A 19465-nucleotide genomic window follows, 5' to 3' on the forward strand; every position below is an offset into this window, starting at 1 on the left:
AAAAGAGGAGGGCCTCAGGGAATGCCTGTGCTAAAGGGGTCAGTGCCATGGGAATGAGGAATGGAGAGGATCCCAGGAAGCACAGGAGGAAACACAAGTCAGTGCCTCAGAGCCAGGGAACAGGATGAACAAGAACAATCAGAAGGTGACCTTGAGCTAAATGAAGCAATTGCAGCAGGTGGGTGTGGGTGAACATCAGACCACGTCGAGGTGAGGAGGTGGGAAAGTGGAGATGTCATTCTCTCCCGGAAAATTTGGCAGTGCAGAGACGGACAGAGATTGGATAAGAACTTGAAAGAGGAACAGGGTTGGAAAATATTGTTTAAGGAAAGGAATGATTTTGGTATATTTTTAGGCTGAAGAGAAGAGATGGGGGTGGGGGAGGATGCGAATAGCATGAAGGTGTAAGGGATAAAAGACGTATTTTTATAAATTTTTTGATGTCTCTCTTCTTCATCAGAGCAGGGATTCATAACAATGTGACTTCTTTCCAGTCTTAAATTTAGAACAACTCAACGACTCCTCTCAATTCCCACTTGCCTCTTAGAAATCATGTCTTTTGTGGCTACAGAGGTTTTCAAGTATTCAAAATATATATTAATGCACTTTGGAGTCATATTTCTTTTCTTGAGCTCAGTTATATTTTTAGTTATCCTTTAATTTTTTTCTAAAAATATTGCTAGTAACTGGAACAATAATAGTTATTTTATTTCTTCCACATATATTCAATGTGCCATTTGTACATATATCTTAGGTGCACTGTATACATATATAAATATATATATGTCTGTATCTACATCTGTATATCTATATCTATCTTGCATGTATGTTCATTTCCAAAGTCACAGTAAAAAAAATTTTTAAGGAGAGAGTGGTCCACAGGGTCAAGGGCTACAAAGGTGGCAAACAAGATTGAGATTTAAAACTGTCCATCGGAGGCCATTCTTTGTCAAAATCAGTGACTTTTGTGGCTAAAGAGGTTTTCAAGGACTGACACTATATTTTAGTGCTTTTTAGAGTCCTATTTCTCTTCTTTTGCTCAGTTATATTCTCGGTGTGGGCAGAAGGCAGGCTGCAGTGGATTAATACATGAAAAGGCGAGCTGGGAAACTGAGGCAATGACTTCAGAAACCGAGCTGCAGGGGCACAGGTGAATAGGGGGTTGAGAAAATCATTTATTTATTATTAAAAATGTGGGAGATTTGTGTGTGTTTATATTCTGGTGAGAAGACAGCATGTGAGAGGAAGAGACTAATGATGCAAAGATTAGAAATGATAATGGACAGAGCCCCAGAGCAGGTGAGAGGGGATGAAATTCAAAGCACAGAAGGAGGCCATCCCCGGGGCCACAGCATTGTCTAGGAGGGAGGGTGGTGAGTGCAGGATAGGAGAAAAGCCCCCGGTCATGCAGGAGGTCACAGGCAGAGCTGGACTAGAATCCATGCCTCTCCATGCCTCATCTGGAGCGCCATGTGTGCTGTGTGATCTTCGTGTCATTTCCCTCATGGGAATGGCCCCAAATGCTTTTCACTGATTAAGATGAGCAGAACAGAACTACAAATTTTGCAATTCAGAAATGGTCCAATATTGGCCATTTCATGTGGTTCCACCTAATCTTGGTTCATTTCATCCTCAAAACAACTCCATGATGATCAGTCTCTAGACGAAGAGACCGGGATACAGGGCAGGGCAATTAACCTGCTCAAGCTCACCCAGCAAGGAAACGAAGGAGCTAGGGTGTGAACCCCACTCCTTGGGTCCAGGGCCAATGCTCCTGACTTAGACTTTACTACAACTTATTGTGGTGAGTTAAATGATCACAGAATAAAAGAACATGAAAGAGAAATAGGTACTGTGAATAACAGAAGAAGACTGTGTCAGAAACCAACAGTAAATGCTTATGGGTAAATACCATTGATTCCATGAATGTACAACAATTTTTGGTTGAGCCATTTGAAATTGCTGTATTTGTCAGACAAAAACAGTCCAATACTGGCAGTTGCATATGGCTCCATGTCATCTTTGTGTGTGTGTGTGTGTGTGTGTGTTTGAATCTGCAAATCTCTCTCTTGATTTCTCAGCCATGCAGGGGAGCAAAGGCTGAGGCTGCATCTGTGGCAGCTTCAGGTCTCCATTATCAGCCTAAAAGCTTTTATAACTTGAAAATGTAATGAATAAAAAATTCTGGTAAACTGCATCCAAAAAACATTGATTATCTTTTACTCACAGCCTTTTTTTTCTGGTACACGCACAAGCAAATTTTTATTCATCTGATTCCCTGACCGACCAGCATCTGCTCAGCTGAGGCTTGGAAGCAAATGTCCAGGCTTGCCCAGTGCCAAAACCACAATAAAACAAGCCAAGAACCTTTTTCAAACACACGCTGGGGCAAAAGTATGTCCATTTTATATATACTTGTTGTGGCAATAAATACATTTTAATAGGAAAAGCATCTCTGTGTGATGCGTGGGTCTTACCCTTTTCTACTTCTGCTTTAAGAACACATAGTGGCCAGGGAGCTTTCGGACAGAATCCCGTGCTCTGTGATTCACAAAATGGAAATCTGGCATTATATGCCAATGACATTTACTTCTGTGGCAGCTCAAGCTGCAAAAAGCCATATGCCATACACCTCGGATCCAGCCAAGCCACGCAAACAAATATGTGAAAGAGAAAGGAGGAGAATAGGACCAGAAGAGTTCTGGGGAGCTGATTGCCTCCAGCACTTAAAACTCTCACTGTGGCAAGAACTGGGTCTTCCCACTCTTATGACATTCTAAGGGGGATGCATTTTTTCCCCCAATTTAAGATAACTTCGGGAGGTAAAGGTAAAATACAAAAGATAATTTTTGTGAACGGCATGATGTGTTCACACATGTGATTCAACATTCCTGCTGCACAAGCACGTATTTCCTAGGCATGCTTGGGTAAGTACCAGTCCCCTACATGGGATGGAAGGTTGACAGTCACATTTGTCCTTTGCACTGGAAGGTCTCTCGGCAGCCATCCTGGGAAAGAATAAGCGCCATTACTGATGTTATTTTTCCCACTGGCCTGGAAACAAGGCCAGTGCGAAAAACAGTGCTCCCGGAATGGCCAGGGTATGTGGGTTAAGCAGGCCTAAGAGCAATATAATAAATGAGTGAAGGTGAAAATGAAACAGAGGGATATATATATATATGTGTGTGTGTGTGTATATGTATGTGTGCATATAGGTATATGTGTATACACACACACACACACGTTTTTTAACAAGGAGTTCCAACCAATCTTCTTGGAAAAAGAACAATTCAGTTTCTTTTGCAAAAGTTCAATGTCTTTGAAGCTTTCTATTCACCTTATATAAAGCTGCATAGGCAGAAAAATAATGACAACTGCCATTTTTATTAAGAAACAGATGGCAAAATCATTTCATAACTTCCTCAGAGTATTAGCATCTGAAGAGATTCTGATGGAGGGGTCTAGAAGTGTTTCTCAATAAGGCCTGTTGGCATTTGGGGCCAGAAAATTCTTTATTGTGTGGAATTTCAAAATACCCATGGCCTTCAGGAATTGAACAACAGTGGCCACCCCATATTAAGACGGTGTATATGAATTCAGCTTACTGGTCATGTGGACCATTTTTAATGATCATTGAATTAAACATTTCTGGCCATTAATTAATTCAACACTCAACACAAAGTATTTGAGCAGATACTACTTAAAAGCACCTGGAGGATATTAAGACATAAAATCTAGCTCTTGCTTCCAATGATATATTGAAATATATGATTTATTTGGGAAGACAGACTTAAAAATAAACAACTACTATAGAACTAGAAGATATTTTCCAAAAAATTTTGAATTCCATGCTGTGGGAGTAGACGTACAAAATTTCATTCTGAATAAATAAAAGGGAGACGGTAACTATCTTGCTAAGGTGGCACTTGTGCAAAATCCTAAAGGATAAGTGAAATTTCAACAGGCAGATGGGGGAAGATGTTTCTGGTAGAGGGAATGAGATATGAAAATGCAACTGCACGTACAAGAAATGGTGGGCAGTTCAGGTAGAGCCTAGGGTAGGTGCAGGGTGAAGATATGGTTATAAAGCAGAAAAAGTACTTTAGGTGAATTAAAGATAAATCTGAACATCTTGCTGAGGCCACAAAATTTAATGACTCAGGCAATGAACAGCCACAGAAGTTTTAAAAGCAAGAATGATATGGTCAGATCTGTGTTGGAGGAGATTCGGAAAATGGAAAGGTTTCCAAGCTGGGAGATAAGTTGGTGTAACAGTTGCTGTCTTAGTCAGCTATTGTCACGTTAATGCTGTGTAACAAACAACTCCAATAGGTAAGAAGTTATTTTCACATTCACAGATCTACAGGTCAGCTGAGGTGGCTCTTTCAAGCTCTGTGGGCTGACTGGAAAAACTGCGCTCCATATATCTCATTTTGGGACCTACACTGAAGGAGCAGTGGCTACCAAGGTATGTAGTTCTCATGATGATGGTAAAAGTGCAAAAGCCCAGCTCAATCACTTGAGCAACAGTCAAGCTTCTGCTCGTTTCACATCCATGCACATCTCAACTGGCCCAAACAAGTTCACCTGGCCAAGACAAAAGTCAAAGGGTGAAGAAATTCACTTCACCCATCATGAGGTCATGGCAAGGATTTGGAAGTATGCTGCTACCACGAAGCAGTGCAGAACTGTGACCAGCCATTCAATCTATCACATTGGGGTGACAGAAGAGGAAGACAGAAACTGAGGCAATGATGAAAAGGTAAAGGACCATGTGGTGATTGTACTGACTTTGGCCACTAATCAGTTTCACAAAGAGGGACTAGCCCATAAATTTCTAAGTAGAAACTTACTAGACTGCCAGCTCTATGACAGCAGGAACCATCCTGTCTTGCTCACCTCTGTACTCCCAGTGTCTACCACAAGCACTGTGTTGTAGACACAAATAAATATCTGTTGAAAGAATGAATAGCATTTGAAGAGTAAGTTGGATAGTGACCCTATTAACCAAGATGTGGAATGCTGATGTGGCTGTGCTGTATGTATGATGGTGGTGAGATAGTAACTTTGAGTACCTTCTAGATCCCAGGCATGGTGCTAGATACTTAGAATACAGAAAGAGCAAGGCTCTGCTCTTAGGAAGCCAGATAGGCAATTGCAGTTCACTGACATAAGTTCTAGGGTATAGGTATTCCTAGGGACAAAGCAAGAGGGACAACTCAGAGGCATCTGAGTGAGTTGTTGCCAAAAGTGATAGCTGCAGGCTTGAGCACTTTCCTGAGGAAGGTGGTGGTCCGATTGATATCTGAGCTGATTACCTGCCTAAATGACTTCCTCCTACACAGTTGGCCTGAGCATCTATTATTTTAACTTTACCAGAATAGGAAGAAAACACACAGAAACCAGAAAATAAAGGGAAGAAGGAGGCGGGCAGAAGAAGAAATTCGGTTTGGAATTATCATCTCTCAAATTCAAGTTCTAATGTTCCTTTTTCTCCCTGTAATAATTGCCAAAAAGGGGCTGGAATGCTGGGAGTGGTAGCTCACACCTTTAATCCCGGGTACTCGGGAGGCTGGGTGGGAGGATTGTGTGAGCCCAGGAGTTTGAGATGAGCATGGGCAACATAATGAGACAACGTCTCAAATACAAGAAAGAAAAGAGAAAAGAAGGAGGGAACCACTGCCAAATGTAGCCTTACTTTGATACCTTCTTCTGGCCTCTCAACCTCTGTCCTTGCTTTGGACCTGTCTGACTTAATGACTTGGCTCTATGCTGGTGACAGAGCAGGAGGGTCAGTGTGTGGGTTGAACAAGGAAGATCAGTGTTCAGCTCCTACTTGGAAAAATGAAGGCAGATAATCTTGACCCATAAGTCACTGTTGCTCAGATAAAAGAGCACAATTCTGAAAAATTTGCACAGACATATAACCAATGTAAATTAGAGGTTGAATATGCATGTTTTATGATTTAGTCATTATATATATTTTAACTACCAAGCACCTAGATCTGGTATTCTGCAGAAAACATTTGGAAATCTCACTTAGGATCTCCTAACTTCTTCTAGCTCTTGTTTTGGAGTCTTTGCAAATAGCTTCTGATCCCACTCTCTCACTCTGACTGCTTGGTTTATCTTGTCTAGGGCCCCTTGTTGCCCTCAATCCTCCATTCATCACAACATCTGGTACCCTCAGTTGGCAATAGGGGGCACCTATATGACAGCACCTATGTGCTCTTCTGTTCTGCCTTAGGAGACTCATCTCTTTTTGGAAATGTGTTCTCAACCTCCCATGTAACATCATTTACTTTGCAATTACAAGATAAATATTTTTTTTTAAATCAATGAGGCCTTGTATTTCATGAGAGATTCCCACCTAATGGTACCCTTCTTAGCTATCCAACTCTGGTTCCTATCTGCCCTTTAATTTAAAATGCCTAAATCTCATCATGCCTTACTTAAAATGTAGGTAATTTCCTTTTAATTGGACATATACTAATAAAATGGTTTATGTGCCATTATCAAGCCTTTCATATAATCCACAAACGAATCTGGAACTCAGGTCATAGAAACCAGTTAACAACTGGTTTCTACACAGCCCCAATGTATAGTTAATAAAATGAAAGAAGTTTCAGAAGTTACTGAACAGAGTTATGGAAAGCAGTTAACTTAAAGTCGTCATTATTCTCACGCTCAGGGATGGTCAGAAATTGAACCAAGGGACTGATATATCTCACTGCTGTCCAGCAGAAGAACAAATCAATTATTTTCTCCTCCTAATTGGCAAATCTCAAGTTAGCACGTGCTACACATGCAAAGAAACATAGACACTGGCTCTAGAAAGACTTCAGAAATGAGAAGCACCTCATGCAAAATCTTGAACACAAAGGAATACCCAAGAAGTATATTTACTACTGTCAGGCTTATTCAAAATGGTAAGATTCACTCTTGGTCAAGACCATTTTTATAAATGCTCCTGTTATAGAAAATGTCCAGAAAGCAAAACATATTAAAAATGTCTTCAGCTAAAGATAGCAGTCAACCTTTAAACAGGTTTTTAAATAGTTTAACCATTTTTATGAAAATTACATGGGCCGGGCGCAGTGGCTCATGCCTATAATCCCAGCACTTTGGGAGGCTGAGACAGGTGGATCATGAGGTCAGGATAGCGAGACCATTCTGGCCAACAAGGTGAAACCCCGTCTCTACTAAAAATACAAAAATTAGCTGGGCGTGGTGGTGTGTGCCTGTAATCCCAGCTACTCAGGAGACCGAGGCAGGAGAATCGCTTGAACCAGTGAGTTGGAGGTTGCGGTGAGCCGAGATCACGCCACCACACTCCAGCCTGGCAACAGAGCAAGGCTCTGTCTCAAAAAAAAAAAAAAAAGAAAAAGAAAAAAAGAAAATTACATGAACAGGGTCAACAAAATCCAACTCTCTGGATGACTCAGATTCCTCGCATGCTCCTTCCTTATAAAGAGATGCTGCCAGGGCTGTAAATTCAGCGGGTAGAGGGTTGGGAGATGCAGGGTACAGTGCACAACCCCAGGACAGTCCCTGAAAATTGGTCTCCCTCTGAGGTCTTCTCTATGTTCTTCATAAAAGCTGCCATGGACCCCATGCAGCTGAGACCACCACGGCAACACACTTAGAAGTTAAGCCACTACTGGCTGGGCATGGTGGCTCACACCTGTAATCCCAGCACTTCGGGAGGCCAAGGCACGTGAATCACCTGAGGTCAGGAGTTCAAGACCAGCCTGGCCAACATGGTGAAACCCCATCTGTACTAAAATTACAAAAATTAACCAGGCCTCGTGGCGGGCGCCTGTAATCTCAGCTACTTGGGAGGCTGAGGCAGGAGAATCACTTGAATTCAGGATGCAGAGGTTGCAGTGAGCCGAGACTGTGCCATGGCACTCCAGCCTGGGTGACGAGAGCGAGACTCTGTCTCAAAAAAAAAAAAAAAAAAAAAAAAAAGAGTCACTACTAAGTTAATCACTAAACTTGAGGGAGCAGCTTGTCCACCTTTCCTGAAGATGTTTGCTCTCAGTGTTGCCATGAGCATCCTTTTCCTTTTCAGAGGCATTTGGAATCCCGTGTCACCTGGTCTTCTCCCTGCTCTCCATTACTGTGGACTGGTGTTGGCTCCAGGCCAGTGCTGAGCCTGCCAGTTTATCTGCCTGATGCCATCAGGGTGCATAGCCATCCTAGCTGTGGGTAATTACCTATTCCCATCTCACAGATGAGGAATCTGAAGCCAATAGAACCAAGTCCCTTGCACAAGGTTACCCAGCTGGAAGGGAGGCCCTTGGCATTTTTATGTACTGTCCCCAGCCCCCTGCCTCACCTGCAGTACATCTGTTTGTGGGTGGGCTGGGGAGGAGTGACCACAGTGGTCAAAATCCCCTCTATGGCCAAACTAAAGTTCAACGCACCCCCATACAGAGGTATAAAACAATCTGTATTTATGGATATTTGAACAAACTATCTGGGGAAATCAAGGCAGCTCAATTACACTGCATGATAAAGTGCAAATTACTGACACTTTAGGTTTTGCCTGTTGAGATTAGCACCTCCTATTTGTATAGGACAATTTGCAAAGCAAACCTAATGAGAGCTTAATCCCCACAGTGACTCTGGGAAGTATTATTTATTACTATTGCCACTACCGGTTTACAGGTGAGAAAGGACTTGGTGGTTAAAGAACAAGCTCAAGGTCACACTGCTGTGAGGGGCCAACTGGGACTGCCACCAGATCCTCCTGCTAATTCAGCCTTGGTTCTTGCCTTTGCACCATGCATTCTTGATAAGGGAGTGGGGACATCATCCTTAGGGAGGGCACAAAAATGGTTCTTGGAGGAGTAAATATTACTCTTTTTACACAGCAGGCACAGGTACACATACATACACAAAGACATATACGATACATCTGTAATTACAATTTCAGGGGGAGGGTGATTGGCGAAAAATACCTATAAAACTCTCTAGTGGGGTGATAATGCAAAAGAGAAGGAGAAATATTGCTCTATACCACAGTGCTTCCCTGACTTGGCCAGGGTTATGTTACCTGTTATTAATACATATCTGTTTATGTATAACATTGGGGTCTATTTGAACATACACTTATTGAAAAAGGTAAGTTACCAAAGTCACTTTCCCGGTCTTTCTGCTGTCTCTGGATAGTATAATTGACACTGATGAGGATTGGAGAGGACATATCTTGATTGCTGTCCAAAAGAAAGTGGCAAACTCCATGGAAATAGGTAACACTATCTTACACGAATAGCTTAAACACAGACACACATATGAAACTCTTTGCTACCTATTCAACAGGGAATATCAAAGAAATAATAATTAAATCTATTCATATAATGCATTTGCTTCTAGAGGAGGTTCCACTGCCTGTGTGGCAAGCCTAAGACCTTTGTGAAACATCAGAAGCCTTTTGAAAAAATATGCTTGTTAATGGCCTAGACAGTTGAAAAATGGAAAACCTCAGTGTAGGACATTAGGGCTCTTTAAAAGACTTCTCCTCTACTCAAATATTCATGTTTCAATTAAAACATACACCTACTTTATTAGCCACACCAGGCCCAGTTCAGATCAATAACAGCAGCACTAGATGGAATTCTAATGAAGATAAACAACGCTGAGTCCTCCCAGCTTCCCCTGGGCATGGATGCACAAAGCTTCCTTTCACAGCTTGCTCCAAGATATTTTACAGTCACCTGCCTCATGCAAATGAGGAGACTCATGTTTATTCATGATGAGACTTACAGACCACCTTTCATTCCCTAGGCCAGCTCAGCTAACCAACAGAGCGCCGTCTGCACCACTATGAAGTTGAACTGCCCTAGTAAGGAGACTCCTGAATATATAATTGTCCCCTGAAAAGCATGCACAGAAAGTCAGTAAGCTGCAAACAGTTTGAGAAGCAAACACATTTCCCTTTTTTATTCATGTGTTAGCTGCCTTTAAGGTTTTAAACACAATCCCTTTTCTATCCTACACTATAATCCACTAGATGTGACTAGCTGGTGGTTATTTCCTATGAATAATCTTCATAGAGGATTTCTCAGGATATTTCCTTCTGTCCTGCTCTCCCGTTCTTCCTAATTGAGATTTTCTCCCATTGACTTGGTTGAAGCTCACAGCCTGGCCAGGGGCAGCTGCAGCTTTGTTTAATGGGCCTGGGTTCCTCCCTATGCACAGTCTCTGCTATTTTAAGGGATGGTTTTTCATTTGCAAGCCTGAGATTCTAAGCTCTATTGTGTGCGCTTAGTTTATTATGCTCCTAGATAAAGTTTCAAGATAGTGCTTTTACTCTAGAGTGACTTCATTTTTCAAATTAGTTTCTTCCATTCTGGTAATCTGAAAGTATGGCACAATCATCTGATCTTGGCTTATAATGTCGATTTGATAGCGTCTAAAGTAACACCAATGCTAGGAACAAATATTTTTATGGTTTCTAAAAGGGTCAATCATCAGCGAAGAGATCTGGGCAACTAATAACTGTTGGGGAGGACTTAATTCTCACCAGCCATTAAATATGTGAAAATCATGGGACCTGCTGATTTTTAGGTTGCTACCGTGTGTTTCACACGGGAAACTAAGGTACCTAATAAAGTTGTTTGGAGGAAGACACTTCCAAAATCCATGAAAATTTCAGCTTAAAGCCTATTTTTGTCAAAGTTACAGGGGTTACTAATTCAGTTCAGAATTTACTGTGAAATTCATAGCTTCACTTTTTTTTTTTAACATAGCCAAAGAATGTCTGTTTGTGAAAAGGGCGATTTACTCATTTTTCATAGACAGGCCTTATCTTATTCAGTACAAAAGAACACTCCACAACTACATATGCCATTTTTACTTCCTCACAGCATTTTTACAGTAATTACTTCAATTTATTATCACCCCACCAAAAGACAGGGTGATGTATCCTTTTAAAAACTATTATTATTTTTAGATTCTCAGACATAGAGCTCTGGAATAGCAGATCCAGGATGAAAACCTGGGTCACACAGGTCAACAAGCATCCTACTCCATCAATGCACGAAATTTACAGTAGCTTGTGATAAGTATCACATGTGTTAATGATGGCGATTCTATTAACATAAATCACCTTTAATGATCAAATCTACCTTAATGAAAATACTCATTCATAGCTTCCCCCGCCCACCCCACCGCCGATGATTTAATTAATCTGTGGTGCGGTTGGCCGGTGGGATAACAGGGTTTTCAAAAGCCCCCAGGTGATTCTGACGTACAGCTAAAGCTGAGAAACACTGCTACACACAGACATATACTCTAAAGTGTATACTCTCATTACATTTTTTTTTACAGTGGAGTAGTTAGCCACACATGCTTTAAATGAGATTCCCATACCTAAAATATCCAAGTTACTTGTGTCCCCTTTCTTATCCCGCTCAAAAATGAGGATTTCAATGAAATGATTATGGGGCTACTTGTGTGCTGAGGTATCCAGCTGCAGTTTAGCTCTTCTCTAATGCCCATAAAAATGAATAATGCATGCTCTAAAATATTGGTAATGATAGAACACACACTCAATGGCCTGAATCAATGGATTATTCTGCAGAGTGCGAAATTGAGAAACTGAAAGAAAGTACTTTTCAAAGCATAAATATTTTAATCACTCTTCAATTCTACTTCTCTTATATAAATAAAAAACATTCCATCTGCTGCTTCCCAAGCCCGGAAGAGCAGACGACAGCTGCTTTTCCAAACACCCTCTTCCAGCAGTGGCATTAACTACCAAGCACTAGATATCTATAAACTGGTGTCCCAAGGAAGGCGGGCTGCAGAAGCTATTCCTGCCTCTGATAGAATCCAGCATAGTTTGTTGGGCAAATCAAAATTTTAAATTGAGGGGCACTCCTTCTCCAGTGAGGAGCTAAAGAAGACAGATAGCTAAGCCCTGCTCACAGAGCCCTGGGTCTCAGGGTTGACAAATAAATCCACCTTCCATGCTCTGTTTACAGTGGTAAGAACCTGAGATAGCGTCCAAGAAAGCTGAAAAGAAATTATGTTTCATGTTGGGCTTTTTAAAGATATTTCTGAATTTGAATTTGGACAGTCAGAGAATAAGAAAAAAACATTAAATCTATCAGTAACTCACAACTCACATTTGTTCCTAAATTCAATCTCCTCTGCTACCAAGTTAATAACAAGAAGAAAAGTGAACTGATTTAACTTTCAGCTCTTCTCTCTTCTCCAACTTATTATCAGGTAAAGCAGAACAGTGGCTGATAGATGGGCAGCAGAAAAAAATCAGAAAGGCAGTCTTCAAAATGAACCAGAAGCTGTCACAAAGAGGCTTCCTTTTTAAAAAGGCTGGTGGAGGCAGAACAGGGCCATAAAAGAAAAGGGACATAATTATATCTGTATCTGAGCTGTCACTAGCAGAACTCTGTGACAGGTATTACGTCTACCAGCAAAAAGAAAAGCAAACAAAAGGCTCCTCTGTCCATGTTTCATTAATTTAAACTGATCTACACATCTAAAAACCTAATATAGCTGCAAATCAAATACACACTGGAAACAGGCAGAATAACAGCTTCCCATTGGTGCCTGCGTTCCAATCCTCAGAACCTGAGAATACGTTACCTTCTGCAGCACAGGGGAATTGGGGTTGCAGACAGAATTAAGGTTATTATCAGCCAACTTTAAGATGGGAAGATGATGCCGGATTATCCAGGTCACCCAATGTAATCACAAGGTCCTTAAAGGTGGAAGACCAAGGCAGAAGAGGGATCAGAGTGATGGGATGGCATCTCAGAAGGACTCAAGCTGTCTTTGCTGGCTTTGAAGATGGACAACAAGGACATAAGCCAAGGAATGCACGTGACCACCAGAAAGTGAAAAAGGCAAGGAAACAAATTCTCTCCTAGAGCCTCTGGAAAGAAACACAGCTCTGCTGCCGCCTTGATTTTGTCCTAGTGAAATCCATCGCTGGCTTCTGAACTATGAACTGTAAAATAAATTTGCATTGTCTAAGCTACTAAATTTGTGGTAATTTGTTGTATCAGCAACAGAAAAGTGATATACACATGACAAAAATGTAAATACCTGATATATTTTTCTGGTTACCTAAGTAAGGCAAGCATAGTACTGAAAAAAAGAAAAAAAAAAGCAAACACAATGAAAGTATTTAATGTAGAAAATTAAAATTCCTTGTCCTTCCCATCCTGGATTTTCCTCTGATATCTGCTCTTGCCTGATGGCTATTTGGATGTGAGGCAGGAACCTCTGGCCCTCAGGCCTGGAGCTGCCTGTCCTGAGCCATAAACTGTCATCCCTACTTGGCAATAGAGGTGTGACCCCCAGCATTAGTCTATGATCTGTAAACAATGCAAAAAATGGCATTAGAGCTACAGTAAGAAACTGCACCCAAAACCTGGCTCTTAAGTCTTGCTGAAGAGATTTCACAGCCATATAGGCTAATTATGATAAAAGTTTCACAGTGACACTCTGGGGGGCTTGCTGTCACCTGGCAGGGCCCTGAACAGGCAGGATGTCTGCCACCAATCTGAACACATGGCCATGATAAGCCACAGGGACCCTAGAGCTATGGTCACCTCCCTCCACCAGCTGTGCCCACCTCCTCCATCCTGGGGCCTCTGGCTTCCTTTGCTAACAAGGAACTCTTGGTGCTTCATGTTACAAAATGTAACTTCTATAGGATTTAAGTGTCTGAATGCTCATCCCCAGAGTCAGTCCTCTGCAGAACTTTCATAATATTTTCTACACAGCTTATCTGTGCCTAGATCAACAACAATAATATCTGAAACATTATTATTTGCAGATATTATTCTGCAAAATGCAGAATTTATAATTTAGGAAAAGCAGGATAAATGAGATCTCTCAGAAGGCAGACATCTGATGCCCAAATCCATAACAACTGGTGAGGTCTCCTTCTCCTGGAGGAACAGGTGTCCCCAGCTCGCAAAGCTGAGGACTGGATGGCTTTCACACAGCAGCACATGAAAGAGCTGAAATGATCCAGGGCAAAGTGGCCTTAGTCCCTTAGCCAATTTCAAAGACTACTGATTTAACTCTCTTTTTTGGTTTGATTGAACAAAGGCCTCCCTGCTCCTCCTTCCCTCTTTCCCAGGGATGATTTGCACCTGAAATGCAAAGTCTCTCATAATCAAGCGAAGTACACTTAGGAGGCTGCAGTTATAATCATAAGGAAATTAATGGGCTTCTTTTCTCCACTTCCCTTCTTGAATCTAGCCTGTCCTCCGGCATAGCTGCTCAGACACACGACAGCTCTGGATTGCAGCTTCTAGACCAGTGCTCTCCACAAAAGGGCATTACTGGGGTCTATTTCAAGGAATTCAATCGATGACCAAGATGCAAAGGACAGATCGTTGGGATGACAGAGATGATATGGCAAGTGAGATCGCTGTGCTGAGGAAGAAAGTCAGGTTAGGACCTGACTGAAGCTTAGGTCCTTTTCCTGCTTTTCTTTCTTTTCAATTGGTGTTGGTTCAAGATGCCACAAACAAGAAACATAGTGGGAAACAAGGATGAGATGTATATCCAGGGAGAAGGTGACAGGGAGGCAATGACCAACAAGTATATTAAGTGCAGGTGAAATTCAGATATTATGTTATGCACCAAGCACGCCCATGAAAGCCCCACAGTATGACTGAGGGCCAGACCCTTTGACTCTTACAGTCACAGCCCTTAGTGCTGGGTGAGAGTGGTCATGGGTGATGGGCCTGACCACAGTCACAGCTGTATATAGCAGCAAATTAAAAGTACTAAAGGCTGCAATAGTTATTATTGCTACTCAGGCCTTTATCTAAGGACAAAGATTTTGCTTCTCTATGAAAGCATGGATAGTGCTTCTGCTCTAAGTTGGCCAATGCCCTTCCCTCTGCTCGTTATTCACACACAAATGGAAATGTGAAAGTCACACTCTTGTGAGACATTATGATATAGAAAACCAAAGGACATCTCAGTTCAAAGGATCAAATGCTTACTGTAAACCAAGAAATGTTGCATATAACCTTAATGACTCAGTTCTTGGAAAGGGATCTTTCATTTTAATAAAAATTCTTTTTGACGTAGCATGGGGCAGATGATCACAACACATCCATAATCCACAAAGAAACCACCGGACTAGGTGGAGCAGTATTCCTGATCTCATTTGCTCTGTACCAATCTCCTGGACTGGTGGAGGGAAGGCCCCTTCCCCGACAGATCTTGCAATATTGACAAGGCATCCCAAACTAATGCTATGAAAGGAAACGTTCACCTTGATAACGTGTCCCAAGAAAAACTCTCTGCTGGTGGCTCCAACTTAGACAAAGGAACAAAGCTGCTCCAAGCGTACCCCCAAAGGGATGAGGTCATCCCCAGCACACAGATTCATGTCTACAGAGGGACGTTTGTCTTTCTCCATTCTTGAAGCAACTATCATTGCAATCTTCCTCATTTCCCCACCTTGCCAATTGCCTTCTGCACACAGCCAAGGGACCATGCAGCAGGCCCCTTTAGCGTTGCGGGAATCCCCTGCCTCTATCCGAGATCCACATTACCTTGTTGAAGTCTTCAGAAGTTGCCCTCATTTCCTTCCATGTCTTGTTCAGGAGCTGGATACAGATGCAGAAAAACTCCTCAAAGGATCTGTCGTGGGTGAAGAACATTGGGTGGAAGTCGTTGCAGGTCTCACTAGCTGGAGGAAAGAGATGGAAAATAAGAGAAGAAGTTTTAAAACAGTGAAACACGAGAACATAACCACAGGTATGTGCCCCAAAGGGAGACAAGCGGAGGTATCTTTGGTTCAGGCAATAATGGTGAAAAAGTATTTTTGAAAAAAGCAACCAAAGGATGGCCCCCATACAACTTGGAAGTTTAAGGCCAGATAGTCAGACCTAGCCTTAGACACATATTTTTGGACTCATAAAAGTCAGTCCCTAACCCATGCCAGGACATGACCCTCTTGGCTTTGTTCCAAAACTGCTGTGTTGATTATGAGCCCTATATCTGCCTTCTTGACCTTATACAGATTATTCAAACTGCCCTCTCAGGCACAGCTCCTCCGTCACCCTCAATTTCGTCTTTCTTATCAGAATAACTGGCAGAAGATGGGTTTTCCTGAATACACGATTAATTGCAACTTTGGAAATAGCATCCATGATTATTTCTCCAGGGGGCTCTTTTCTCTCTCATGGCAGTAAGCAGGGAACATTTGAGATCATTAACCATCTGATGCCATTAACCATTTGTTTTACATTTCCAGGCACAGATGGCTGGAAGTCAAAGCAACCTGAATGGCTTTGAAGGAGGCAACTGGTCCAGTCCTGGGCAAAACCATAAAATCAGCCAAAACTGCCTTCAAGCCCCCACTGTAGAGCTTCCTTGGGTCACACCTAGTGCTCGGAACTTTAGGTCTGGTCCCTACTCTCCTCCTCCTCCTCCTCCTCCTCAGACCAGCACCCCAGCCCCTCCCATCATCCCATCTGTCAAGCTTACATTTTTATAGCCCTTTTGTACGTTATACATCATTTGATCTTTACAGTTCCTCTTACCACTCATATCTTATGGATGAGGATACTGTGGAGCCCAAGGAACTAAGGTTTGTGACCCCCAGAACCAATACCCTAAGGTTTTTAAAAAATAAATATATATGCTGTTACATACAGTGAAAGTCTTTCTATTTTATTTGGAATCTCTTCTTTTAAAAAAAAATATTACTTTAAGTTCTGGGATACAAGTGCAGAACGTGCAGGTTTGTTACATAGGTATATATGTAACATGGTGGTTTGCATGAGAACTGGATGACTTTCAGGCTTTTAAACAGCAGCACATCAACCCATCACCTACGTTTTAAGCCCCGCATGCATTAGCTATTTGTCCTAATGCTCTCTATCCCCCAGTCCCCCCCACTCCCCAACTGGCCCCGGTGTGTGTTGTTCCCCTCCCTGTGTTCTCATTGTTTAACTCCCACTTCTGAGTGAGAACACAAGGTGTTTCATTTGCTGTTGGAATCTCTTTTAAGGTCAATTCATCCTCAAGGCTCAGAATGGTAGGGTTTCAGGCCCTGGAAGTCCAGGACAGGATGGAGGGAGGGGTGGGAGCAGGCTTACAGCAGAGAGCTTCTGTTCTCGGGGAGAGCCCTGGTGCCTGCCATGTGGATGAGCAGCGAATCTACTTAGAATCCTATAGAGCAGGCCCCCAGTGAACAAACCCTGATCAAGCCTCATGGAAACACACTCAAGGATACACGGCTACCAAGCTATTATACACCAACCTCTTCTCTCTTCAACCTTCATGAATACAGTGAATTTCAGACTTCTTAACAGTTTAAAACAACAGCAAAGTGGTGTTTATTTGCACAGCTCACCATTTCTAAAGGGCACAACCCGATTTGAAGACATGGTAATGCTGTTTTCTTCCAGATAAAGTAAGGGCATGGGCCAGGAGCAATGCACAGTCCTGTAGGAAGAGTCCGGGGGTGGGGTGGGGGGACAGAAGATTTGGGTTCAAGTGCAGCCCAGGCCAATCCAGAGCAAGTCATTTTACCTTTCTGAGCTTCAATTTTCTTAACTAAAAAAATGGAGGGCTGGGCACAGTGGCTCACACTTGTAATCCCAGCATTTTGGGAGGCCGAGGCGGGTGGATCATCTGAGGTCAGAAGTTTGAGAGACCAGCCTGGCCAACATGCTGAAATCCTGTCTCTACTAAAAACACAAAAATTAGCTGGGCATGGTGGCATGCCCCTGTAGTCCCAGCTACTCTGGAGGCTGAGACAGGAGAATCGCTTGAATCCAGGAGGTGGAGGTTGCAGTGAACCAAGATCACACCACTGCACTCCAGCCAGGGTGACAAGAGCGAAACTCCGTCTCCCAAAAAACAGAAAAAAAGAAAAAATAGGAAATGAAGTCGCCTCTGCCTTCTCCCTAGGCTTCAAAGCAGATCAAATAAGCCAACTGAGGGCAAAGTGCTTTGGACAGGATACAAGTTAACACCTATATGGATGGAAGTGGTGGTGATGACAATAAATATTGCACCTGCCTACTGTTTCCAGGAATGTGAGTTTTTCTGTGATTTTTCCACACTAATTCCTAGTCCAGCCTGTTCACATTTCAACAGTTAGAAGCAAAAACATATAAGTGATCCCACCCCAGCCTGTGTTACTAGCAGAGAGATGGCAAATGTGAAGTTTTGACTTGCGATACAAAGCTATTTAAGAAACTCAGAAGATCAACACTGGCAGACTGTGTGGTTTGCTGTCCTGGGCAATGAGCGGTTGGTCTCCCTTTTTTAAGCACCAAAGCCAATGAAATTTACAAATCTTCAGCTGTACCTTAAAACACTATTGCCATCTAAGAATTTGTTATTAATCACATTATCACAGTATCATTTTTGGATCTAGTGTGATTATTTGTGTACTTTATGCCCTAAAGTTTTTATGTGATGAGTGGAGCTAAGAAAGCCAGAAAAAGCTGAGACTCGCAAGCCCTACTCTTGCTTGGGTAAAGAGGGAGGGAAGTGACATCATTAATAATTAACTAGATAATTCGTTGGGTACATATGGCATGCCAACAGCTCTACAAGCACTATTCTTGTAACAACCCTGGAAGGTAGGCCTTATGGACATCCTCATTTTATATATGAGAAAGGTAAAACTTGGATAAATAACACCTTCCATCATGAGCTTTTTTTAGTTGGCCCCAAATGAGCGTCTGAAACCCACAGTCAGCTGACCCAGCAGCAGGCTTCCTCCCTTAGTTGACATCAAGAGCTCATTGCATTTCTTTGTGGTTGCTGCTTTGAAAATTAATTCCTCCACCCACTCTCTTAGGTCTCCCGTACTCCTCCTTCAACATAAACCCAGATCATGACCTGCAGTCCAATGTGGATCACAGCAAGTGCGTAGCCAGTGCCTGCTGACTGAGAACACTCGGCCATGAGATAGCAGTACCAAGGCCAGCACCGCCAGCAGCCACGCACGGGGCACTGAATGACAGACTTCATAGTCACTTATTATGTCAGGCACAAAAGGAAGATATTACTAACTTCTTTTTAAGATTATAAATAGGAGATTGAGAAAGGCTCGGTGACTTCTCCAAGGTCACATGGTTTGCAAGTGGTGGTGCTAGAATTCAAGGTCGAGTTGGCTCCAAAGCGCATCGTTATTCTGCTTCACTTGCTTTCCTCATTCTGTTTCTCAATTAACCCTGCCTCCAATGCACCTCCGCCAACACAAATCTGAAACAATTGTTTTTCTATCCACAGAAAATATTTATGAAGTAAGATCTTACAAGAGGCACAGCTTCACCTATTAATGCTGATGTATATTTACTGTGTAAGATTCCTCTGCTTTCCTCCTACTACTTGTGGCTTACATGGAGTTAGATTGGAATCACCAGGGTTACGCTCCCCTTCTGGACCTTACTCCTCCTTTCCTGGGTCTGGGCAAAGCTGCACTCTCAACCTT

General features: G+C 42.3%; 1 protein-coding gene across 18 annotated transcripts in view; it reads right to left on the bottom strand.

Annotated features, from left to right (window-relative positions):
* ELMO1 (engulfment and cell motility 1) overlaps positions 1 to 19465 on the bottom strand; it is a 592158-nt gene that overhangs the window by 143395 nt on the left and 429298 nt on the right. For all 18 annotated transcript variants that reach the window (XM_019031281.4, XM_055347629.2, XM_055347626.2 and 15 more), the window contains one exon: positions 15561 to 15697. In XM_019031281.4, the coding sequence (XP_018886826.1) occupies positions 15561 to 15697 (137 nt within the window). The remainder of the gene's footprint in view (positions 1 to 15560; positions 15698 to 19465) is intronic.

The sequence above is a fragment of the Gorilla gorilla genome, chromosome 6 (genome assembly GCF_029281585.2).
Source record: "Gorilla gorilla gorilla isolate KB3781 chromosome 6, NHGRI_mGorGor1-v2.1_pri, whole genome shotgun sequence".
Taxonomy (NCBI): Eukaryota; Metazoa; Chordata; class Mammalia; order Primates; family Hominidae; genus Gorilla; species Gorilla gorilla.